The 26,856-nt window shown below is 43.9% G+C and overlaps 1 protein-coding gene across 8 annotated transcripts in view; it reads right to left on the bottom strand.

Moving 5' to 3' along the window:
• The window catches only part of TPK1 (thiamin pyrophosphokinase 1), a 481,390-nt gene that overhangs the window by 267,925 nt on the left and 186,609 nt on the right, over positions 1-26,856 (bottom strand). For all 8 annotated transcript variants that reach the window (XR_013635371.1, XR_013635372.1, XM_078851688.1 and 5 more), the window contains one exon: positions 24,169-24,238. Coding sequence is in view for 6 of the 8 variants with exons in the window: in XM_078851688.1 (XP_078707814.1) it covers positions 24,169-24,238 (70 nt within the window). In the remaining 2 variants the exon portion in view is untranslated. The remainder of the gene's footprint in view (positions 1-24,168; positions 24,239-26,856) is intronic.

Here is a 26,856-nt window from a genome sequence, read left to right as displayed (position 1 = left end):
GGTCAGTTCTTGAAATCTGGCCCAATATTTTCACGTCTAGCAATCTGAAGACTATAAATGAATGTTAGAGCTCCCAAAATATTAGATTCCAAATAAAGAATAATTGATTCCCAAATCAGATGCTTAAAAAAAAATCGTACTAACACCATGAATTGTTTCATCTCAGCCATACCTGAATATCAAAATCTTGCTGTTTAGCCATTTCTGCACTGCAGAATAAGATGAGGGAATTGTCAAAGATACCATCCTTTATCGACTTTGTCATTACTTCATAGCTCAGGCAGTCTAAAAACACTTATCTACAGCTCTGCTCCTTATCAGTCTTCTTTCTGACATTCTATTAGTCCTCTCCACAATAATGGGATCATCCTCTGTCTCAAGCCATAAAGACCCTAACACAGTCTACAGCCCAATGTTAATGATGGATAATTGAGTGGGGCAGATAAGTAACTTGCTGTTCTTCCATGCCAATCACCTCTTTCACTGAGCTTAAAAGATAAAATTACTTTGTATTTTGGGGGGAACCCTTCCTCCCACACACTGTGACCCAGACTCAGGAAGGCATTTAAGCACATGATTCACTTTAAGTGGATTTCCTGAACTAGGGTCCTGGTGAAGGCTCTTCAGCTTTGGTATTCACTTCCATCTTTAATCTGAAATAGTCTGAATTGGTCATCTACCAGGCCATGCTGCAAGGCCCAATCATTTGTTTGGGCTTTTAGAAAGGGATGAGATGCTTGGGTGGGTGGGTGGGTTTTCAATCAGAACAGGGGTTGGAATATTTCTCCAAGCACTTGCCTATTTAAGAAGTGATTATTATAGAATGATCTGCTGCAGCTACTATTTCTGTGGTAGGTTGAGCCCAGGATAAAGTCTGAAAGCATGTGTAATCCAATGGGCAAACTGATGATAGAAAGGTAAAAGGTGTCATTTGAGTCAAAGATCTATAGTATCAATTTCAATTGTGTCACCCTCTTTGGTGAGGCAGGGGGCACTCGCTGGGCCTCTGTTTGGTGGAAATGTTGATAATACAATGTCATCAGATGTGGGTCAAGTTGGATATCATTCGAAAGCCTTTCTCCCAAGAACACTATAGTACCAAACATCACAAATCTAGAACAATTAGATAGTTATAGATTCCAGAAAATGTTTAAAAATATTATATATACACACATACACACACACACTCACTCTAATACAGCCATGTCAAACATGCAGCCCCAACAAAGTTACTTGTGACGGACAGTACCGTGTTATCAGCTAATGCTCAGAACATGATAGCTGATAAAAAAAATTTAATGTTACAGATTACAATAAACTGAAAGAGTGCTTCAAGTTGATTTTCATCAGTGGTACTGATGATCAGCTTTGTTTATTATGCTAAAGAGTTGTAATAAGGCACAGGTTAAGACATCAGCGTCCAGCCAGAAATTACTGGAATCCAACCGCAAACAATATGCATATATTTGCAGAACTACACAGCACATCACATAATTAATTACAATCCCAAAGTAATTTATCACAAAATCCTTGTTCTTCCTTTGGTCTTGATCATTTTTAGGCATCAACGGGGAGACAAAGGGTACTGACTAGTAACTGAATCTTTGGAGAATACCACCCTGGAGGACCTGGTGAAACAACACTTGATGGCCCCTTACATGCTGTAAGAAGTGCACCCATAAACGGAATCTGGCAAGAATGGAGAGGACGTACATAGAGCATCAGGTAAAAATTGAAAATGTTGGGACAAGTGCCACACTAGGCCCATGACATGCATTTTGAGTCCACCACCACCACCTTGTTTTGCGAGAAGCTGGATGCCTAAAGGCATTCACTAAGCGCAGTTTTAACATTTAAGACAGGTGAGAAACTGTATGAAGCAGTTACTCTTAAAGAGAATGTTGCATGGGAGGTAAAGTGGATGTATTGACCCAAAAGATACCCAGGCATATGACACTGCATATCACATCGAGTGCAACACCAAGAATATATGTAAAGTGTTCCATCAGAAAGGTAAGAGCAATAGAAACCAACACTAACTTTATTACTGAGTGTCAGCTGGAGTTCACAAATTGCCTCACAGAGATTCTACTGGATGGGAAAATAGCAGCAGTGGCTGATGCAGAGGCAAAAGTATAGATAAATATGCTTGAACAGGATTGGAGAGGAACAAATGCTTAGCAGAAAGAGTCTTAGAACACTTATTGAAGATGAACTGTGGGATATGACATAGTTTTTAGCAATCCTATCCAGAGAAATCAATTAGAGCGCATAACCTTAAAAGCTGCAAAAGATTGGGCACTATCAAAAGTGGAAGAAAGCACTTATGTCAAATAGTGATACAAATGTTTGGAGATGCTTTTTATTTAACAGAAAAGATTTTTGCCCTGAAGTACACCGAAGTTTCAGGGATCTATAGCTGATGCCCTACATGAAAACAATTCTTTGAGGCCTGTACTTCAAGTGGTATACTGGTGTTTGCAGTGATTTCAGCACCAGCAAGTGGAGCACAAGGCAGCCATTGTATCACAAAATCTCATGTACAAGTGGCAAGGCAGGCTTTCCACATACACAGGACAACCAGGCAGCATATGGATAATCGATCAGCAGTGGCTGTTAGTTCAACAATTCATTCCAAATCCCACAGTAAATTCCTTGTGCAGCTTCCACGCAACATTGTTGTAGTCAATGGAAGAGCCAAAGTACTCTGCCTGGAGACTGCAGATATAAACATTGTTCACTGCATGGAATTTAATGAAAGATTGTACATTCCTACAGACCTCACCAAGAGTAGGTTAATATTTTGTGCTGCTAATAACAGGCTTCCTTGAAGATATAGCAGATGGCAAAGGTACTCCTTATGCTACTGTTGTGGGTCTGCTACCAGGAGCATATTAATAGGTACCAGTCCCAGCATCAAGTGCTGTCTGGACCAGCAAAGAACCGTTCTTTGAAGGAGCTTCCTGACTCATTCACTTTCCAATCACGGTCCAAAAATTCTGAGGCCAAGAAGTCCAGTTTTCAATGAAGCAACAGCTACATTGACGGTAATAGAGCTTTCTACATTCACCAACCTGGACCTCACTTGGTTATTGTGAAAAAGTGGGATGCATTCCAGAGGCAAAAAAATAATTGCTGAAGATATAGAAGATCTGGATACCCATGACACTACATATCACACCACATTACTTCAGGAGAAAAGGTACATTCCACCATGGTCAGCCTTTAACACGGTGTTAAAGCCTTGAACTACACAAGGTGCCAGAGCGAATGACCCGTCTATGAATCCTACCAATCATACTTGCTAGCCCCACTGATTGCTCACTTCAGTTGGAATGCATGAATACATCTGTGGTACTGAATCAAAATGTGTCACGGCACTAGTGTGACATTCCCCTGGTGTTTTCTGGACCAGTGATCTGCTAGGTCCCTCCAAGCCTCAACTCTGGGAGCCAGCCTTACCCTGCTCTGCTGTGAGTGCCCCCACTCCCAGGCTGTTCAGGCACAGCCTCTAGCACATAAGCTGCTCCCAGCTTTGTGAGTGAGCACTTTTGGCCAGCCACTGCTCGGAATCTGCAACCAAATTACACTAGCCAATATCTCCAGTCCCAGACACAATCCTAGGAACCTCTGTCTTGCAGTGTCCAGTATGCCCACTGCAAGTTTATATGAGTTCATCAATTTAACAAAGAAATTGATATGTACGAGGCTTGTTATCCCCAGGGGAGTCTCTGACATGCTTCAAATCAAATGCACTGCTTCAGGTAGAACAAATTTATTAAACTACAAAAGATTAAGTGATTATAAATCAAAGCACAAGTCAGATTTGGTCAAATGAAATAAGAGCAACATACATTCTAAGCTGATCTTAACACTTTCAGTGCCCTTACAAACTTAGATGCTTCTCACCACAGGTTGGCTGGTTGCCTTTCAGCCAGGCTCTCCCCTTTGATCAGCGCTTCAGTCGCTTGGTGGTGGTGTCTGTAGATGGAGGTGGAAGAGACAGCATGGCAAGCGTCTCTCCCTTTTATGCTTTGCTCCCCCTGCTTCAGAGTCAGGTGAGCATTACCTCATCATATTCCCAAACTGACCAAGGGAAGGGGGGTGACTCACTCAAGAGTCCAACAGATCCTTTGTTGCAACCTAGGCCAGTGTCCTTTTGTTCCTCTGAGGCTGGGCTGGGTTTGTCCCATACATGCCCCTCTGCTCCAGCAGACTTTTGCCTGGGCTTGTTTTAAGCCTCATAACTATATATGAAATTACAACCTATAACATTACTATAACAACGCTCAGTGCACCATGAGCCTTCTGAAGACACCCAACATGACAAACTTTGCACTGGTTACCACACAATCATATTATAAGGATAACATGGGGGTCCAGGGTGTTCCCCCGAGGTACAGAATGTCACACCTAGACATGGGTGGCCCTAGCCAGAGATGTCACCAATGAAGACTTTGATAAATAAATGTTTTCAGTCCTATGTGCCAAGGCTAACTCCCCTAGGACTAGTTGAGATCATTGTCTTTTTTATTTAAGCAATACATCCCTCTGTTTAAAGTATAATTTTAAAAAATGTTGCTTTTTAAAGATTTGCTCAAATATATATATGTACATATTTGTTCTAGGTTTGTCATATTTGGTACCATTGTGTTCATAGGAGAAGGGTGTCATTAGAAAGCCCTAACTTGACCCATGTCCAACGTCATTGTATTATCAACATTTCCAACAGCTGAAAGACCCTGAGCTGGGAGAGAGTGGCAGAGAGCCCACCCGCCATGCCACAGAGGGTAGCACCATCAAAACATTTGATTCTGTAAAAAAAATCTACAGAATCACAAAGACCTCCCTTACATTTCTCCCACTAACTTGCCCATGGAAGGAGATTTTAACTATATTAGACTCCCAGATGCCTTTTAATTTTTGTATACAGATCATAAATATATTTATCTAGACCCCATTTTATACTTGCAATAAAGATCTTTAATTTAGTCACTTAAAACTACAATGAATGAGAACTATCTGTTAGGAATGTAAATAGTGCCTGGAATCTGAAATCAGAATGGCAGTTATCTGCAGTGCAACTGAATGGCTAAAAAAAAATTTGCTCCTGAACACTGTAGTTGAATATATGTGACTGACAATTTTGTGTCAATAGCTACAATGACCAAAAGTCTTTATATCAAGTGATTTTGGTTTCTCTGAATGTTCAAGTCAGCTTCCAATGTTGCACTCTTTTTTCACTCCTATTTACTCTTTTCAATTGGAACTGGTTGAAAAATGGGGGGAAAAGGTCACCATATTTTTGTGAAACTTTTCTTTGAGGTCGATGTTTGGAAAATTTCAGTGAGATAGGTAAGTGGTCAAAAACAGAATGAATTTTTCTCACACCCCTCAAATCTGAAAAATTCATCCTTTTCTTTCAATAGAAATTCAAAGTAGAGAACTGAAAAAACAAAATTTCAACATGCGGTATCTACATTAGAGATTGTAGATATCTTCCACACCTACCCTAAAATAGCTTACTTTATCTATCCATCAATAGTATATCTAATCTAGTACTTGGTTGAGATTATGGGTGAAATCCTCACACGCTCTCTAGCCGCTTATGGCAGGGAACGGGCTAAAGCTAAAAGCCTCCTGTCCAGCTGGGGGAAGATTTCCCAGTGCAGGCATTATGGAGGACAGCCCAAGGACCACCTCACAAGCCTTGACATAAGGGGGAATGCTAACGTAGTGGGTGGTATTTTGTGCTGTGGAGGTTCTGGGAAGTACTGCAGTCTATAAGACAGCCGGGAGAGGGGACTGGAACTCAGACAGGCCTGCAGCGCTGTTGAAGTTATACTAGAGACCTCTCCAGCCCCTAGAGCACCTCCAGTCAGAAGGTAACAAATGTGGCTTAAAGCCACTTGAGCTAACACTCCCCCTGGCCTGAGAGTTGTGTGGGCGTGCCTCTCTTCAAGATGCAGTACAGAATCTTATCCTATGTGTTTCCAACATTTGCATCCAAGACTTAATGTCAGATAGTCCAAAAATAAAGTGTGCATCAGTTGGATCCAAGGCATTTAAGGTTTGATGCACTTCCTAATGAAATCAACAGGAAACTGCATTGATTTCAGTGGGAGTTAGACTGGGCACTTATTTGACAAGTGCTGTCTCTCTGTCTATTCCTGTGTTATGAAGTTAATACAGGAAAAACCACCACCACAATTAAAATGAAATCAATTTCAGCAGAGCTCGAAGCACATTCATATAACTCATTGGAGCCACAGCTTCCCCACACTCACCAGCTGCTTTTTAACACACAAAACAAAAATAAAAATTGAATATAGCACAGAAGCAATTTGAAGTGTAACCACAGGTAATCACTGGTCATGGTTTTCTCCTAAAAAAAATAAGAACTGCGAACATGGAGAGTTTTATTAATTCTCATATTATGTTTGCTTCCAAGCATTACTTATACGACCTTTTCTTTACTCTGCAATCAATTTAGTCCAACATTCATGAGCAACTCAGAGGAATAAACCATGAAAGGAGTGCATATCAAATAGTCTTGTGCTTTCCCATGGAACACGTATCTCTTTCCAATCCAATTTCAAGATGTTCTGTATACAGTGCATTCAACCATACTCCGAGTTAACTAGAATTATTGAGTATGGACCATTATGTAGATGCATAAACTCAAACTGCTTTGTATATTATTCCAGTTGCTTTCAGTATTCTTCTGAGTTCAGCCATGCTTTTATCTCCATTCAGCAAGACTACTGCTATTCTCTTCTCTGGTCACACCAGAGCCCACCTCTCACATGCTGTGAAGCATGAAGGCATCCTTCATATCTGAAGACAACTCCAGTGGGTCCTGATGCATTTCTATTTGTTCAAGAACCTCCAAATTCTTAGATCCAGATTACCACATGGATTTTATAGTCCACCTCTTCCATGCCGGTCTGTCTACTTACTGAAAATCTTGTCAGCGTAGCGTAAGAAAGTTCTTCTGCACAGCTCCTGTCATCTACAACAGCCTTCGTGCATTTCTGCACATCATAGATACATATTCAATTATCCAAAAACATACCTTTTCACCCTTGCCCAAAATTCTCCATCTACTATTAATTTTTACATGCATTATTTAAAACATTTTGGAATACAGTTTCTATGAAAGGCAACTACAGAAAATGCTGTATTCCATTCTATCGTACTATGTGCAGGACTTGGGAAGTAAAAACATTCATGTGGTCCTTCTTGATTTTCTATTTCACCAACAGTCTCTTAGAAAAAGAATCTAGCAGAACATGTCAGAACCCAGCTTGTACATTTGTGTTCATAGTTCAGTGTGTAGAGTAATTTGCTTGCACAAAAGTCTGAATTTATGCATGTGGATGGAATTTGGATGTGTAAATTTGAGGTTTTGTGAATACAGTGAAACTAAGATCAAAGCTCAAGAGATAGTACCGTGTATATTAACACTGATGGGTAAATTGTTTTTGGTGCATAACAACTTGGAGTGGGTGCCATGATCGCTTAAATCTCTAGCTTCTAGCCAAAGACCAGTGGCGGATTAAATGATTTTGCCGCCCTTAGGCCCTAAAATAATTGCCGCCCTCCCCTCCCCCCCCCAGCAGCTCTCCACTCCAGCTCACCTCTGCTCCGACTCTGCCTCCTCCCCTGAGCGTGCCGCCAGATCCTGCTTCTCCCCGCTCCCTGCCAGTGCTTGTGCACAAAACAGGTTCGCGAAGGGGGGGGGAGGGGAACGTGGCGCGCTCAAGAGAGGAGGCGGGGCCAGGGATTTGGGGAAGGGGACCAATAGGGGCAGGGAGGGGGCAAGGGCACGAACCGGTGCCGGGGGAAGCAGCCGCCTCTGACTGCTATTATAAATTTGCCGCCCCTGCAAATTTGTTGGCCTAGGTTTTAATACGCTGCTGTCAAGGACACAATCCATAGTCTTCAGTGACAAAAAAAGCTCAAAATAGCATAGGAATCCACCATACAGATTGCTTAATGGATGACTGGCGGCATTAGCCAATAAAGTAGTCCCTGCCAAGTGACCATCTTAGATGGCAGTCGTTGCCTAGCCAACCAATGAAGGTTGCTTCTTGAACTGTCTTTGCCCGAACTATGCACCAGGCAAGACTGCTGCAGTGCCATTTTTTAGAAGTTCCAGCACTGACAAGGAGATGTATCTAGATCCAAAACAAAAAACAACTACCTTTCCTATGGTTCACCATGAAAGCCTGGATTTTTCACTACACAAATACAAGTGTGTAAGTTCGTGGCCAAACATACAAGATGCTAGGGTTGCTGATTTCCCTAAATGGTTAATTTTCATCTTATTCTTGTTTATTCATTACAATAAATATTCTGTCAGTTATAAGAACAAAGAATTGCATCCTAATAGCATTTCTGTGAAAACAATGGTGATACACAACATTTTAGAATGAAAAAATGCTGAAGGAGGTGATTCATAAAATGGAAAGACTTGCCTGGAATAAAATTAGATTTATAAAAATCATAGAAGAGTAACTAGGAAAAACAGTTTAAAAATAAATGGATTTATATTTGAAAGCTATGTTTCCCCATTACCGTCAAGTATGTACAAAATCCCCTCTTTGTGAGCTACTAACTTCGCTAACACCCCTAAATTTAAACAGATTTGCAGTACACAGTAATCTGTTTTCAAAATGAAGGTGCATATTTGAATGCAAATTGTTTAAGTTAGAACTTCAGGCTTTCACATATTTATAAAAAGTGAGCATGGCCTAGAGGAGAAAGAACGGGAAAAACTAAGAAACATTCAGAATCTATTTACGCTGTAACAATCCCTAATAAGTTTACTGAAAAAGCATTTCAGTGACAGCAGAAAGTAATCTGAATAATTTGTGTTCAGGTACCATGCTTACTCCCTTTACACAACTTCCCATAAAATTTGAAGTTTCGTGGCATTCTCTCTCCTGCCACCTTCAGCTTCTCTCTGGGCTATGAGTATATAAGCTCTGAAAAAAAAGCAAACAGGTACTGCAATATACTGCTAACCCTTGCCTAGTTCTCCATGGTGTAGCAGTGAAGAGTAATTCACTTTAAGGGCTTCCTTTAAATTGGACACGTTGAGTCTGAGTTAATGTTGCTTTTTGAAAATTTACAAATATGAACAAAGTCATATGAGCTTCCTGTTATATCTATCTTATTTATTTATTTTTAATAGGAGAAAACTCTTTCCCACACAATGTTCAAGTTGATTTGTAATTCTTTTTTCTTCTATTTTTTTTTAAATACTGATCTATAAAAGAAACTATCACCCACCTGACCCTTCATTTCTATTGATATTCAAGGTTGTAATAACTCCACTGACACAATTTTCACCTTAATGCTACACAACTAACAAACTTCCCAGACACTGGCAGTTACTCCTAATGGAAAATGAACTGGAACGCTAAACAAGAGTACTTTAGACTAACTCAGATTTCTTTTTGAACTTCTTTTGCACTAGTGACTCAGTGCACAGTATTTCATTGCTAGGAAATCCTAACTCCTGTCACCAAGATGGCTATAAATGACTTACCATGCCATAAAGCTGGAAATCACCCAGAGCGCAGTGACATTGCTCTACTTACAGACTGCTTTTGTGCCTTCAGCATACTATCTGCCTATTGAGCTGGAGCAATAAAAACCATTAGATTGTGGGAACAAAGTTTACATGCATATATCCCTATTTTACCCCAAACCGGTTCTCTGTCTGGCAACTGTCACAGCTCCCCTCACTTCCCAGTCTTATTATCCATTGTGGAGCAATTGTATTTTCATTAATTGCTATAGTGGACAACACACACTCCTCCATTTTCATGGCTGGTAGCTACTGCTTCACTTACCTCCTCCTAGGTCTCTTTTCTAATAGGGAGGCAGAATTATTATATCGAGGGGAGTGAGTATTTGGCACTGGTGAGGCCACATCTGGAGAAATGCGTACAGTTTTAGGCCCACCACTACAGAAATGATGTGGACAAATTTGAGAGAGTCCTGCGGAGGGCAACGAGTAAATGGTCTTATCTTCCTAACAAGGACTTTTAAAAAAGACTCAGCAAAAACAAAAAAACCACACACCCCTTGTTAAAACCATTTTTTTTTTACTCTAGCCATGGGGATAGCATTGAAATTAGTTTCCAAAAATAAGTTTGTTTTTAAAAATGCAGGCCAGATGGCAGATTTACCAAACACTGATCTTGCATGAATCAGAAGGAGCCGGAGATCCTGATATTGGACCTTAACAGCAGTAGCCATTTTAGGGTCAGGCAAAGAATGTTTAATGTAAAAACTCCTTCCCTAAAATTCTTGCCAAATTAAAAGAGAGAAATCAGTTTAACTTTTTAGTGGTTTCTAGAGGTTCTTGAACTCTGGGCCTTGAGTTCAAAGGGCAGTTCCCAACCATCAGCTGACTGATGGTGCAGAGTGTCATTTCAAAGATATTTTTCTTTATATTCTGCGTCACATAATTTTCCTAAATTACAAAAATGTACTTTGGGAAACAGAAAGACATTGCTTGCTTTTTTAAAAAGACAGCTTGCATCCTCCTGAACAAACACTTCATAGCTTTTTAAGGGATCATGATGATCATCTGACCTCCTATGGCCTGTGTGTTACATACAGAACTTTCTGTATCAAGCCCATAACTTCTGTCTGAGCTCTAGACTATCTTTCAGAAAGACACTAAGTCTTTAAAGACTTCAAGTGATGCAAGAGCCACCACATCCCTAGGAAAGACATTCCAATGGTTAATTACCCTCACTGTTAAAAAAATTTACACCTTATTTCTAGTCTAGAATTTACAATACTCTATTGCTTTTAAAACACATGAAACTCTTATTCTCTGCTGCCCTATTAAAGGACACTTCTATTGTACTTGTCCTCTCAATCTATTTGGTTTTCTTTACATGATGCTGCCGGCAGTGACTTATACTTCATTGGACTACTGATGGGGACTGGAGCCTCCTATGATTAGGCAAATTCTAAATTTAAAAAGTCCTATAAATATTAAATCAAAATAAGACAGGCTGGCTGCTGAATTAGCGTCACTAAAAACTGTGCTAACCTCTGGAGAACACAGGCAAGGCTGTCGAGATTTACTGGCTTGTCTCATCACATGTGATCTTTCCACATTTCATTCATGGGAGCATGCCGCTCACCCTCAAGTAGACGACTGATCAGTTCTTCATTTCACAAAAAGAAAAAGGAGTACTGGTGGCACCTTATAGACTAACAAATTTATTTGAGCATAAGCTTTCGTGAGCTACAGCTCACCTCATTACCCATTGTTTCATGTTCTCTGTGTATATAAATCTCCCTACTGTATTTTCCACTGATTGCATCCGATGAAGTGAGCTGTAGCTCACGAAAGCTTATGCTCAAATAAATTTGTTAGTCCATAAAGGTGCCACCAGTACTCCTTTTCTTTTTGCGAATACAGACTAACACGGCTGCTACTCTGAAATTCTTCATTTCAGTAGCAAGTATGCGGCTTACCTTTCAAAATCCTGGGGTGAAATCCTGGCCCACATAAAGTCAATGAGAATTTTCCCATTGGTGTCACTAGCGCCTGGATTTCACTCCTGATCTCGTTCTGCATACATGATCTTCTAGTTATTTCAACTTCAACAGACTCAGGCTCTGACTGACTTGCCCAAGGTCACACAGGAAGTCTGTCACACAGCTGGAAATTGAACACAGGTCTCCTGCACCCTCTGAACCACAACACCATCCTTCCTCTCACACTATCCAGTTCTACTTTACTATGGCCTTAAGGTCTAATTAAGAAAGTTCTTAATGCCTGTAAAACTGAAATAAAGACTACGGAGCATTTACCACCATTCTAGAAAGTAGTATTTCAGACATACATGAGCGAGTATTAACAATTGCTTTTTCCAGGGTCAATATTATAACAGCGTTTAATGCAGCTTCACCTTCGTGTGCCTAAGGACGCTAGTCACATGTAATCAATCAATGCCTTAAGTCTTAATCCAAAAGTGTTTAAAAAAAAAAAAAAAGTTGTTCAGAGATTAACAGTTAAGTAGAAGCCTCCTTGTAGAGTGGATACCATCACTCCATAAGATTTCAGTGAAATGTGCAGCATCACAGGATGATCAGACAATAAAATAGGACTATTTTCTATTTTTTTTGGGAGGAAGCAATCCCTTCTTGCTGTACATTAGAGCTGACAAAAAAAAACCAGGAAATATATTTGCAAAAATGTTCATAAAATATTTGTCTTGTATTCATTGATTCTAAGGCCAAAAGGGATCGTTATGATCTAATCTGGCCACCTGTATAAGGCAGGCCATAGAACTTTCCCAAAATAAATTCCTATATAGGATCTTTTTTCCCCCCCACCCCCCTTTCTGAAAAAGCCATCCAGTCTTGATTTAAAAATTGGTCAGTAATGGAGACTGCACCATGAGCTTTGGTGAATTGTTCCAATTGTTAATTATTCTCAGGGCTTGTCTACACTGGCAAGTTTTCGATGAAACTAATGTCAACGGGGGGAGGGAAGAGAAAGACAAAACTAACATCACCAAAGCGTGTCTACATTTGCTCCCTCTGTCGACAGATCGTGTCCACATTCTGGGCACCTCTGTCAACAGCAAGAGCAATGGACTGTGGGTATGTATCCCACAGTGCCTGGCAATACCACATTCCCATGCTAGGTGTTGTGAGAATGTGGAAATGGAGCGCGGTGCATCCTGGGATGTGCAAAAATGTGCCATCATGCACCACTTTGTGTCCCACCCCTCCAAAGGTCTCTGGCTTCCTTTGCCACGGTTTTTCCAACGGTCATTTTTTTGTAGTGCGCGTCAGCATCTGCAGTGAGAGGATGGATCCCGCACTTGTCTCCTATGCTCTGTTAGCTGTTGTGAGAACATCAGGCATGGCAGCACAGTTACTTGCAGAGTTACTCGCAAAGTTAGCGGAGAATGAATTGCAGGCACCCGAGTGCGACATGGACGGCAGCAACTTATCAGTACTTTGTGCATTCACAGAGCAGCTGCATTCAGTAAACTCTTGCTTTTTGGCTAGGGAAACAAGCACTGATTAGTGAGAATTGCATTGTCATGCAGGTGTGGGATGACGACCAGTGGGTACAGAACTTTAGGACGTGTAAAGCAACCTTCGTGGAGCTATGTGCTGAGCTGTGCCTCAACCTGTGGAGTAAGAACACCAGATTGAGAGCTGCCCTTTTGGTAGAGAAGCGTGTTGTAATCACTGTGTGGAAGCTGGCGAATCCAGACTACCGGTCAGCTGCAAATCAGTTTGGCGTAGGAAAGTCCACTGTTGGGGCTGTATTACTCCAAGCGTGCAAGGCGATAAATTGCATCCTGCTGCATAGGACCATGACTCTGGGAACTGTGCATGAAAAAAAGTGGATGGCTTTGCAGAGATGGGTTTCCCTAACAGTGGTGGGGCGATTGATGGCACACACATTCCAGTTTTAACGCCAGACCACCTTGCCTCTGAATACATCAATAGGAAGGGATACTTCTCCATGGTGTTGCAGGAGCTTGGGGATCATTGGGGGGCATTTCACGGACATCAGTGCAGGCTGGTCTGGAAAGGTGCATGACACACGCATCTTCAGAAACAGTGGCCTGTACACAAAGCTAAAGGCGGGGACCTTCTTTCCAGATCACAAGTTTGGGGGGGGCGGTGGGGGGGGGAGAGGAAGAGGAGGAATGTAGAAATACCCACAGTAATCCTGGGAGATCCAGCTTACTCCTTAGAGCCCTGGCTCATGAAACCTTACGCTGGGCACCTGGACAGCAGCAAAGAGTGTTTTAACAGGTTGAGCAGGTGCTGCATGGTCGTCGAATGTGCCTTTGGCTGTTTGAAAGCTCACTGAAGGTGTCTCAAGGGCAGGCTAGACCTTACCGAGGATAATATTCCCATGGTCATAGCTGCATGCTGCACTTTGCATAATCTGTGTGAATCTAAGGGTGAAATATTTGCTCAGGTGCGGAGCACTGAGGTAGAGCACTTGCCTGCACACTGTTTGAACAGCCCAGATGCGAGGGCTGTCAGAGGAGCCCAGAGGGCTGCTATTAACATCAGAGAGGCTTTGAGGAACCACTTTGACGATGAGGGGCAGTAACACATGTCTGCTTTGGAGTTGCTTCCCTGATGCATCCGTGTACAATTTTAGGGCCCAAGATCCATGCAACACAATGCTTTACAAGCCTGTTCCCGAGACTGAATTGACTGCTATTTGCTTTTGTAGAACAGAATAAAAAAGGCTGTTATTAAATACCTTACCTTTTTTTAACAATAAAGGCTAAAACCTCACAACTGTGTGTAGCTCCAGCTATCATTGTGCAAGCTGTGAGAGCAGGTGGAGTGATGGGGAAATTCAGGAGTGCTGTGAAGTGAAAAGGAAGGTCTGGGCATGGTGGGGGTGGAGCTGGCAAAGAATTGTGCAGCTGCATGTGTTGCAGTGGAGGTCGACCACAGATCTGCTCAGTCTGCAGCTGTATCAAAGACTTAAGCATCCCTGTCTGATCCTCCATCACTTTTATCATCTGCTCTGTTGCTTGCCTAGCAAAAGCAGCACTCTCTCTTTTCTGTCCTGCCTTTTGGCTTCCCAGCACTCTGTGTTCTCCCTGGTCTGTCTCTCATCACACTGCAGCACCTCCTGGAACATGTCTTCTTTGCTGCACCTAGGGTTCTCTCTTATCTGTCAAAGCTAAGTGTCAAAGAAGTGGAAGGTTGGACATATGACCAGGGAAGAGTATAAAAATATTGCTCGGGCATGTAGGAATGTTATCAGGAGGGCCAAATCGCACCTGGAGCTGCAGCTAGCCAGAGATGTCAAGAGTAACAAGAAGGGTTTCTTCAGGTATGTTGGCAACAAGAAGAAAGCCAAGGAATGTGTGGGCCCCTTACTGAATGAGGGAGGCAACCTAGTGACAGAGGATGTGGAAAAAGCTAATGTACTCAATGCTTTTTTTGCCTGTTTTCACTAACAAGGTCAGCTCCCAGACTGCTGCGCTGGGCATCACAAAATGCGGAAGAGATGGCCAGCCCTCTGTGGAGATAGAGGCGGTTAGGGACTATTTAGAAAAGCTGGACGTGCACAAGTCCATGGGGCCGGACGAGTTGCATCCGAGAGTGCTGAAGGAATTGGCGGCTGTGATTGCAGAGCCACTGGCCATTATCTTTGAAAACTCGTGGCGAACCGGGGAAGTCCCGGATGACTGGAAAAAGGCTAATGTAGTGCCAATCTTTAAAAAAGGGAAGAAGGAGGATCCTGGGAACTACAGGCCAGTCAGCCTCACCTCAGTCCCTGGAAAAATCATGGAGCAGGTCCTCAAAGAATCAATCCTGAAGCACTTGCATGAGAGGAAAGTGATCAGGAACAGCCAGCATGGATTCACCAAGGGAAGGTCATGCCTGACTAATCTAATCGCCTTTTATGATGAGATTACTGGTTCTGTGGATGAAGGGAAAGCAGTGGATGTATTGTTTCTTGACTTTAGCAAAGCTTTTGACACGGTCTCCCATAGTATTCTTGTCAGCAAGTTAAGGAAGTATGGGCTGGATGAATGCACTATAAGGTGGGTAGAAAGCTGGCTAGATTGTCGGGCTCAACGGGTAGTGATCAATGGCTCCATGTCTAGTTGGCAGCCGGTATCAAGTGGAGTGCCCCAAGGGTCGGTCCTGGGGCCGGTTTTGTTCAATATCTTCATAAATGATCTGGAGGATGGTGTGGATTGCACTCTCAGCAAATTTGCGGATGATACTAAACTGGGAGGAGTGGTAGATACGCTGGAGGGGAGGGATAGGATACAGAAGGACCTAGACCAATTGGAAGATTGGGCCAAAAGGAATCTGATGAGGTTCAATAAGGATAAGTGCAGGGTCCTGCACTTAGGACGGAAGAACCCAATGCACAGCTACAGACTAGGGACCGAATGGCTAGGCAGCAGTTCTGCGGAAAAGGACCTAGGGGTGACAGTGGACGAGAAGCTGGATATGAGTCAGCAGTGTGCCCTTGTTGCCAAGAAGGCCAATGGCATTTTGGGATGTATAAGTAGGGGCATAGCGAGCAGATCGAGGGACGTGATCGTTCCCCTCTATTCGACATTGGTGAGGCCTCATCTGGAGTACTGTGTCCAGTTTTGGGCCCCACACTTCAAGAAGGATGTGGATAAATTGGAGAGAGTCCAGCGAAGGGCAACAAAAATGATTAGGGGACTGGAACACATGAGTTATGAGCAGAGGCTGAGGGAGCTGGGATTGTTTAGCCTGCAGAAGAGAAGAATGAGGGGGGATTTGATAGCTGCTTTCAACTATCTAAAAGGGGGTTCCAAAGAGGATGGCTCTAGACTGTTCTCAATGGTAGCAGATGACAGAACGAGGAGTAATGGTCTCAAGTTGCAGTGGGGGAGGTTTAGATTGGATATTAGGAAAAACTTTTTCACTAAGAGGGTGGTGAAACACTGGAATGCGTTACCTAGGGAGGTGGTAGAATCTCCTTCCTTAGAGGTTTTTAAGGTCAGGCTTGACAAAGCCCTGGCTGGGAGTATTTAACTGGGAATTGGTCCTGCTTTGAGCAGGGGGTTGGACTAGATGACCTTCTGGGGTCCCTTCCAACCCTGATATTCTATGATTCTATGATTCTATGAAAGCTGGTCCGCGGGGGGGTGTGGTGTGTTCCTCAAGGTCTGTGCTGAAGAGAAGAGGGTTTACTACATTCCAGCAAATGGTTGAAACATTTTAGTAAAAAGGGCCTTTTGCTAGTAGAAATCACTTTCTCTGATACTCTACACAGGCACACAGCTCCGTGAACACCTCAATCATGGGAGGAAGGTGGTTGTGCGTATGGATGAAAAGGTCATGGCTTGCAGGGACCACATTCTAAGTTATCCCACACAGGTGGCCAACCTGTTGGCTGACATCTCACTGCTGTGGGTGATCAGAGAAACCAGGGCACAACTACTGCATGCTTGCAGCTTTCACCTTGGTCTATATGCAGCTCAGTTATGTGCTGCTTTGGTCCAAGCTCCAGTGATTGCTAAATGGCATGATACAGTTTCCTACAATGGGGGAACTAATAAGGCTGCAATCCCTTGGAATCTGTGGCAGAGGATTAACAAGTACCTCTTGGAAACTTTCCAGAGCCTCTCTGGAGGATTCCCTACAGGTCTCGATGTCCATCGACACCCTGCTTGGCCATGCAGATTAGCTACACAGGGCAATGTCCAGCTCACAGAAAACACTACCTGCCTCCTATTTTTGATTCCCTACACAACCCACAGCAATTTACCCAGCATCTCATCTGCTTCCTGCTCCCCGTTGAGCACTTCTGGAGTGGAGAAAAGTTCCGGCTGCCTCACTGGGAGCTCCATATCCTCTTCCAGCTCCACTTCTTCATCCAGAATTTCAGCTGCCTGCAAAGTATCCATGGGGCTATCAGCGATGGAGATGGGGTCACCACTAAGGATAGCACTCAGCTCCTTATAGAAGCGGCAGGTCTTAGGTGCATCACTGGAACAATGATTCACCGCCCATGCCTTATGGTACCCCTGCCTCAGCTCCTTTATCTTCACTCTGCACTGCTGCATGTCCCGATCATAACCCTTTTCGCACAAGCCTTGAGAAATTTGCCCATGTGTCCCGATTCCTACAGGTAACTCTCAGCTGCGACTGAACGGACTCTTCTCCCCATATACTGATTGCATCCAACAACTCAGCGGTGGTCCAAGCGGGAGCACGTTTGGTGCGATAGCCAGTCAAGCTGACTTGGGAAGCCACCTGGGAAGCTCCTCTGGGAAGCCAGCAAGCAGGAAATGAGATTTAAAATCCCTGGGGCTTGCAAAGGGGAGGGGTAGGTTGGCTGCAGGGCAGTGGATTTCAAACCGCTGACAGAGTGGCAGCATGGGAATTGTGGGATACTTTCTGGAGGCCAACAAAAAAACACACAAAAAAACCCCTGGTGTCTACACTGCATGTTTGTCAACAATAAGGGAGGGGAAAAGACAAAAGTCTCTCACAGGGGTGGAAGTTTTGGTTGCCAAAACTAGGCATTAAAACAAAAGTCACATTGCAGTGTGTACACTATCACTGTTTTGTTGCCAAAAGCCAGTTTTTGGTGACAAAACTCGCTAGTGTAGATGAGTCCTCACTGTTAAAAATGTACGCCTTATTTCCAGTCTGAATTTGTCTAACTAAAACTTCCAGCCATTTGATTGGGTTATACTTTTCTCTGCTACACTGAAGCCATTATTAAATATTTATTCCCCATGTAGGCGTTTCCAGACTGTAATCAAGTTACCCCTTAACTTTCTCTGTTAAGCTAAATAGATAGTCTCAGAAAGCTCCATCTTTTAATCATTCTTGTGGCTCTTCTCTGAACCCTCTCCACATCCTTCTTGAACTGTGGGTGCCAGAACTGGACACAGTATTCCAGCAGTGGTTGCACCAGTACAAAATACAGAGGTAAAATAGCCTCTTTTCCTCCTACTCAAGATTTCCCTGCTTAGGCATCCCAGGATTGCATTTGTTTTTTGGCAAGTGTCACCCTTGAAGCTCACATTCAGCTGATCATCCACCACAACCCCCAAATCTTTTTCGGAGTCACTGCTGCCCAGGATAGAGTCCCACATCCTGTATAGCCTAAATTCTTTGTTCTTAGATGTATTCATTTACATTTACTGTATTAAAATACATATTGTTTGCCTGCACCCAGCATACCGAGCAATGCAGATTGTTCTGGATCAGTGACCTGTCCTCTTCATTTACCACTTCCCCAATTTGGGACCTTTATCAGTGGGTTTATGTCTTCTTCCATGTCACTGACAAAAATGTTAAATTGTGCAGGGCCAAGAACCAGCCCCTGCAGGGCCCCCCCTGGAAACAGACCCACTTGATGGTTCCCCGTTTACCGTTATATTTAGAGAGCTATAAGTTAACCTATTTTTAATCCATGTAGTGTGTTCATTTTATATCTTTTATGTTGCTGGAATTTTGAAGTTTACCATCTCCATAATGGGAGGATTTTATTAATTCAGCTGGATTTCACTCCCACCCCAACTCCTCCAATTTAACAAAATCCTAATTTGGAAAAGGTCAGCTCTAATGTACATTAATATGTCAGAAACAAAATAACTTCTTTATAATAATTCCATCTGCAGTTTTTAACATTTTAAGCTAATGATTCTGGCCCATGGTGCAACCTAACTTATGTGCTGCAGCCTATCAAGCAGCTCTTTCCCCTGTAGCCATAAGGTTTAGCCAGATAAAGAGTCCAGCATGTGGGGGAGGGAGGAGCCAGGAAAAAGCATGCTCTGTGGAGCAACTACACCTGGCTACATCACCTGTGAGCAGGAAAGGAGCACTGTGATGGAGGTAGACTAGGACCCAAAGGCCCTCTACTGGAGGCCTGAGAGTCCAGCCACACCCATCCCAGGAAAGGAGCAGTGGAGAGGTCCTCCAAGCAGGGGAAGCAGCCAGAGAAGCTGCAGGGAGCAGTCAATGGGGGCCCAGCGGGCTCATATAAAAAGGAGCTGAAAGAGGCTGGATAGAGTGGTCTGCTTGCAGGGACTGAGCCTGAGGATATGGCCCTACCAGGGCCGGGACTACTTACAGAAAACGCAGACACACCCAACCAGAGTGGGTACTCACAAGAGGTGGGTGTTGACCCCATTACATTTGGTACCAGAAGTGGGATAATTCGGCCCGACCCCTGATTAACAAGGGGCAGGACTATGGAGGAAGTAATCCGCCTGTTGGTGGCAGGTCAACAGCAGCGGGTAACTGAAATGCAGCAGTGCACACAGACCCTGCTGATAGAAAGCCAGAAAAGAAACAGGAAACCCAGTTTGAGACAACAGCAGTGGCATGAGATCTGTTCCAAGCAGCAGATGTGGCTCAAGCATGTCTCTATCACACCTGGTAACATGGGGGTTTAGCAGATGAGAGGCCTGAAGCCCAGCCATGGAGATGCTATGGGTGTGGACAGTTGGGACATTTAAGAAGGGCTTGCCCTGGAAGGAACCAGGGAGGAAGGGCAAGGTTTAACTGCTTTTATAGTGGAGAGACAGGCCACATAAAAAAGATTTTGCCTGTTAAGGAGCTGGGCTCACTTCAAGGCAAAGGCAGGGGCCTGAAGGATAGGTGAGATGAAAAGGGGACTCCAGGCACAAATCCCTATGATTTAGTGGTATGTGCCCCAGAGCTGACAGGAGAGCCAGGCAAGGGTGACTCTGGGCAGCAGAACAGTAGACCTATTGCAAGGGCCCCGAGTGACTCACAGCCCATGACCAAAGCAAGAAAAGAAGCAGTATGGCCTGCCTGCAGGATGGCAAGGCATTTAAAGAGATCTTGCCCTCTCAGAGAAAGGAGGGGCAACAATGGAAAAAAAAGAGACATCCCAGGTTGAGGCAAGACTGGGACAGTCAAAAAAAGAGACTGGGTGGGTTTCCCAGCCCTCGTGCAGGAGAGACCAAGATGGTGGCCTAGGATCAGGAGAGTCTGGGATTAACTACATAAAGAAGCAAAGGGACTGGGAACCAAAGAAAGAATAGCAAAAATGGGTTAGCTGGTGCCCCAAGTACAGAAGGATAGTGTGGGGAGCCATACAGAATCCCAGGAGCTGCAGGATACAGTTGGGACCCAGACAGATTTTCAAGGTCAGCCAGTTATGGTGGGACCCCAAGCTGGACCTCAGTGAACACATTAGCAGAGGGGCTCAGACAGGGTTGCCCCAAAGGAAAAAGTATAGCTGAGTAGTTCTACAAGTCCCTCCTAAGTGTTGATGAGCTCACCAAGCATGTAGAGTCAATGGAGCATGAAGTGCCTCAGAGCAGCTGGTCATGCATCTCCAGCTTGCTAAGGTGGAGTAAAAGCACCTGCTCCACTTGATATATGACCTTGAGATGGAAGCAGAGGCTCAGTGTACAGGGATGGATAAGTTGTGGTGTGCAGAGACCCCCAAGTCCAGGAGCCGAAGGAGAACTGAAAGGACTCTTAAATGCTCTCCAGGAAAGAGACCTGGGAGAGAAGACCCTGACTAAATGGGGCAAAAGGCCAGAGAGATACTCTCCAGACAGAGGTCGGGGAGGGAGAAGACCCTGCTAAAGCGGGGCAAGAGATAGTAAAACTACCACCCCAATCCTCATGGGGAGAGAAGGAATGTGATGGGGTGGACTAGGGCCAAAGGCCCTCTGCTGGAGGCCCCAGGGTCCAACCACACCCATCCCAGAAAAGGAGCAATGGAGAGGTCCTCCAAGTGGGCTAGAGTGGCTGCAGGGGAAGCAGCCAGAGAGACTGCAGAGAGTGGCCAATGAGAGCCCAGCAGGCTCATATAAAAAGGAGATGGAACGGCCTGAATAGAGCAGTCTGCTTCTAGGAACTGAGCCTGGGGATATAGCCCTACTGGGACTAGGACTACTTACTGAAAGAACGCAGACACCCAACCAGAAGAGGCACTCACAAGAGATGGGTGCTGACCCCATTACAGGGGCAAAGTGGGCAAAGCCTAGACTCTGCTTCTCTTTTTCCCCCACCACCCCCCAGTTCCCCACAATGCACCTCCCAGGATGCAGTGGGAATAGGAGGTATCCTGTCAAGGGCTGCAATAACTTACTTCAACTCCAGAGCCAGATGAAGTCCCCTGGGGACATGCGGTTACCACCTGTACTTAACACAAGGTTGCTGTAAAGGATGTGAGTCTTATTTACTCTAAACTGTTGTAATTTACTCTCATTTTCAATGATCTTTCATGCTGCCAAGACAATAGTAAAGTGCCCTTGTGTGAATGAGAATCAGACCCAAAGTCTCAGTCTAGTCCTTTTAGTAGTATCTCTTAACACTATATTTATAATTAACATACTGTGGCTTTTAGCTTTTGATACAATACTATTAACTACCAAAGCAGTGAATAAATAAAATAGAAGATACTGCCTGCATTAAAAAAAAAAAATTACTTAATGTGTCAGTAGTCTCTGAACAGACAGTTCTGTAATGAAGCTGGACAGGGAATTTTGAGAAAAATTTAGAAAAGTAAATGAATACTCCTTCCAGGAAGATATAAAGCCCTGCTGGATTTAATTTTTAAAGGTTGACTTTGATGGTATAATTCCCCCCCCCCCCAAAAAAAAAAAACCACAACACTTCAAGAGCCAAGTATGTAGAGAGTATATGAAACTAACAGCTATTTTTCCTGAATTGCTTTTATATTAAATGAATGAAATGTATGCAGGAGAGATGAATGGGCTATGGAATGAGGTACGGTGAGTGCTGTAGAATACTGTTGCTCATATTTCACAGCTCATTGTGTCGATCAACCAAAACTGCTTGCTTTGAGTCAAACAGGCTCTACTTCACATTAAGGGTCACGTTGTCTGCTGCTGCACTGGGGCAGAGGGGAAGGGGAATACAGGAAGTAAAGGAGACTCCCTCATTCTTGCACCACTAGGTAGTGGCCAGCCTCCATCACAGTCATTGTGATCATTGATCTTAGGCATCATGTTCACCATCGATGCCAGGTACAGGTTGTGTTATGATTTTTTCCAGCTTGACAAAAAGACCAAAAAACCCAACACACACTGTATCTTTATTTGGAGCTGATCAGGAAAGGGGGGGAAGGGGAAGGGGAAAGGGAAGGAGGAGGAGAGAAGAGAGAAATCTCATTATGTTTTAAATAACTGAAAACACAAAGTCCATGCTATGGGATTCACTTTGCAAACTGGTAAGCTTGTAATACTGTAATGAAAACCACAACACTCAGGAGTGAATCTCCCTTTCATATCTGCCCTTAAATATAGCTTTACTGGCTTACTTGCTTTTATTGTCCTTAGCCATTCATGAAGCTTTGACCAAATCAATCCAAATGTACTAAAAACAGACTCAGTTGATCCAGAGCAGGCTTCGAAAGAGTGCCTATTTAACATTGACAAGAATCTGAATTTAATTGTCCTGTCTTCCATGATTTTACTTCCAAAATTTTACACCATTTTGATGCAATGCACTGTGACACAACCTTCTTTGCAAACAGATGTGGAAGAGAAGGAAGGAACCGCAGGATTAGGTTCCATCAGTCACATCCTTTTCTTCTCTGGATATTGTGACATTTGTATTTGGGTTTGGTCATGTATAAAGCTGCAGCATTGGCTCAAAAGTGACGAAGTGTCACTTCCTCCTATCTCCAATATCATCTCCTACAAGCACCTAGATTTTCCTTAGTGGCATCATCGAACCTTTCTTGGGACACTGCAGAAGCTCCTTCACTAGAAAGCCACCAGTGGATAGGATTTGCAAGGTTGCTCCACAGGCCCAACTCTGCTGAGCATATGAGGAGTGACAGGACCATAGTACAAAGTAAAGATGTCAAAGGATAACAGGACTAGGCTTACAATAAAAAAAGTTTTAGGCTGTTTCACATTTCTAAATGTTGTAATATAAGGCAGAGCTGGCAAAATTATTAAATACACCAGAAAATATTGCTATCCAGTGCCTCTTCTATACAAATCATTCCTTAACTGTGTACTGAATATTTATGTGTAAATGATATGTGGTGTATTAAGTAAGGGATCCACTAGTCTTATCCAAATACACAGAATACAAGTATCACTAAAAGGTTAGTAAAGAACAAATCAATTGCTTATAAACAGTCCTCTAACTCTCCCCACACTCTACCACACTCTCCTCTTGCATCCTAAGCATGCTGGCTAATGTCTCATCATATAAAGATTTGAGGAGGAAAAGAAAGAGCATGGCAACTTGTTAAGGGTTGTATCAATCACCTCTTGAGACAGGAAAATGCTCAGAACTCTTAAGTAATTACAGAAAAATAAATTATACTGGTCTTTTCTTGATAATGCTGTAAATGTGTCTCCCCTCCCCCCCGCACCCAGGGGGGAGTCAGTTATGTGTTTCATTTACAGGTGTTCAGCTTTTGTTCATTTCAACTGGGTATCACGAGCCTGTTATCAATTTATTGGATGAGGGGTGTCCTTTACTGTACAGATGCTGTATATTTACACTCTACCTCAGTTGAAATGGTGAGTTTAATAAAAATATATTCAGCAGAATAAAGGAGAGGGATTAGAGAAAGAATGTGTAGATGGAAAGCGCAGGCCCATTGATGCACTCACTCAAGACTAAAGGTAAAGTATGAGAATATTATTAATGTACCTCTCACGATTTCCTTCTGTGATATCATACAGGCGATTAGCACCTCCATCAGCACAAGCTCTTAGAACAGCTGAAAAGAAAGAAATGTGTTGTCAAGATACTGTCAGTTTAAGCAAATCTTATTTTTTTGCTTATAGACATAGTTTGATCTGGGAGTAGGTGTGACCCAGCCCTGGATGCTGTGCAGGGGAAGAGGAACTTGCATCCCCCCGTGCCCAGCCAAGGCTAGAAAGCTGAGCCCGGTGCAGGGTAGGGAGATGGCATCCAGAGCTGGGTCAGACCCACTCCCAGGTTTCTCCCCCAGCTGCAGAGAGCTCTGCAAACTTCCCTCCTCCCCCACCCCCCACAATGCTTTCTGCACCCATTGCTCCTCAGCTGCAGGGGGAGGGATCTCTGTACAGGGAGCTGCTCCTCCTTCCACCCAACCCCTGTGCATCCAGAACCTCTCATACCCAGACCTTCCCACCAATTCTCACCACCCCCTCCACATACACACTTGGAACCCCCACCCCCCCGATGAGCCCCACTTCCCCTGCACCTGGACCACCCTGACAAGCCACCCACACCCAGATCCCCACCCTGCTTAGCTCCAACCACCTCCACCCCCCTGCAGAGTCCCATTACCATTGCACCCAGAACCCTCCAACAAGCCGCTATGCATCCAGATCCCCCACAGCTGCATCCCCCACTGAGCTGCCCACACCCAAATTGCCCCACACAGAACCCTCTCAACCCATACCTGGATCCCCCAATACTAAGCCCCTGCACACCTGGATCCTGACTTACTGAGCTTGTCTGTCCGCACCTGGTGCACCTGGCACAGAGGGGCAGGGACCTGGGGTGTTTCTGGTGCAGGCCCAGTGCCTGCTCTGTGTCAGGGTTAGGTGCAGCATCTGCAGTGAGTCCATATCCAGGGTGGGGGGAGCTGCAGAGTCACCTCCCACCTCTGGGCAGCCAGTGGTCTGTGCTCCCTAATGCCATGCTGGAGCCTCCACATTTATTTGGCAAATAAAATTTGCAGAATTTTAAAATATTGTGCGCAGAATATTTAATTTTTGGTGCAGAATTTCCTCAGGAGTAAAATAGGATTAAGAAGTGAATTTAAACCCACCAACTTACCCTATGTGGGTACTATTACTAAGGCCTTGACTGCATGGGCATGTCTACACTGCAATTAAAAAGCCTTCAGCTGGCCCGTGCCTGCTAACTTGGGCTCACAAGGCTTGGGCTGCGGGGCAGTTTAATTGCCGTACAGACTTCTGGGCTTGGGCTGGAGCCCAGGGTGTAGGACCCTGTGAGGTGGAAGGGTCCCAGCACTCAGGCTGCAGCCCAAGCTCTAATGTCTAAACTGCAATTAAACAGCCTTGCAGCCCGAGTTCTATGGCCCCAACTGAGCTGGCAGGGGCCAGCCACAGGTGTCTAACTGCAGTGTAGGCATACCACAGACAATGATTTATGCACAAAATGGAATAGGCTGTTAACAGCACGATGATCGGTCTGCTCCAATCCCCGTTTTTCTTTGTTTGCTTTCTGACATTCTCTGTCCCGCAAGGCGCAAGTCTGGCTCCATGATGGTAACCAAGTAAACAACTAATTACTGTACTGTTCCACAGATGGTTTGACTCAATTGATATTAGCTTTAGGTATTAAATCTTTAGCTAGCCTGGTCCAGAAGAATCAAAATCACAATCAATTTGGCTGCCATCATTAGGTCACCAATTGATTTAAATTGTACTGACAAGCACAGATGGGAGGCTTTATTTTGATCCTGTAGTTTGCCATATTTTACCTTACATTTTATAAGAGGAATATATCCTAACTGTATCATTATGAAATTCAACACCCATATGCCATCCCTGGTAATGAGAACCTACTAGGCATATAGCCTTCTCTCACACAGGGCTTTAAAATATGACACGCTACTAAAAAAGTAAATGACCATCTTACATTACACACACTCAGATGTGCAAGCCTCTTAACAGCAATATCCAGGATAAAAAGCCCTTAGACCTACATAGGGTCAGATCTCACTCTCTCTGCTTCCACGAGCAGAGAGGATGACTGAGCTCATGATCTGGGGTGAGATGTGTGGTGGCTGAAGGGATGGGATGACATTTTCTCCCTCCTCCAAACCCCGAAGAAGCACTGCAAGTGGTGTAGTCTGCAAGATTTTGGAGAAAGCACATTGCATAATAGCAGATCAGCCTGGACTGGCTCCTGCTAACCCCACGGATTTCAATGTGAAAATCCAATGAGGAGTTAAATACCGCTCCTTCCTGCATCCCTTTTGCAGTTCCTGCACAATCAGCCAACACAGCCCATACCAAAGAGGCAGCATGGTCCAGTAGATAAGGCACTGGACTAGGTTCTATTCCTGGCTTAACCAGGGTCTTATATGTCATCTTGAGTAAGACATTTAAGCTTTGTGTGCATCTCCTCTCACTCTGTATCTGTCTTATCTATTTAGATAAGACACTCCCTATCTCAAAGAGCTTACTAGGTGTCTCCATGGTAATTTGACAATTCGACCCCAATCTCAGCTGATGCCTCTAGGTGACAGTGGAATAGAAATAAATAATAAAACCATGGACACTTCTGCCCCTGGACTGGGCATACTAGTGAGCTGCAGGGAAGTGTATATGCAGGATTATGAGGCACCATGCTAGACACTTTAGTGTTTCCCCAAAT

This window comes from Lepidochelys kempii, chromosome 2 (assembly GCF_965140285.1).
Source record: "Lepidochelys kempii isolate rLepKem1 chromosome 2, rLepKem1.hap1, whole genome shotgun sequence".
NCBI classification, from domain to species: Eukaryota; Metazoa; Chordata; order Testudines; family Cheloniidae; genus Lepidochelys; species Lepidochelys kempii.
Note: the sequence above shows the minus strand (reverse complement) of the source record. Positions and strands in the feature narration are given on the sequence as shown.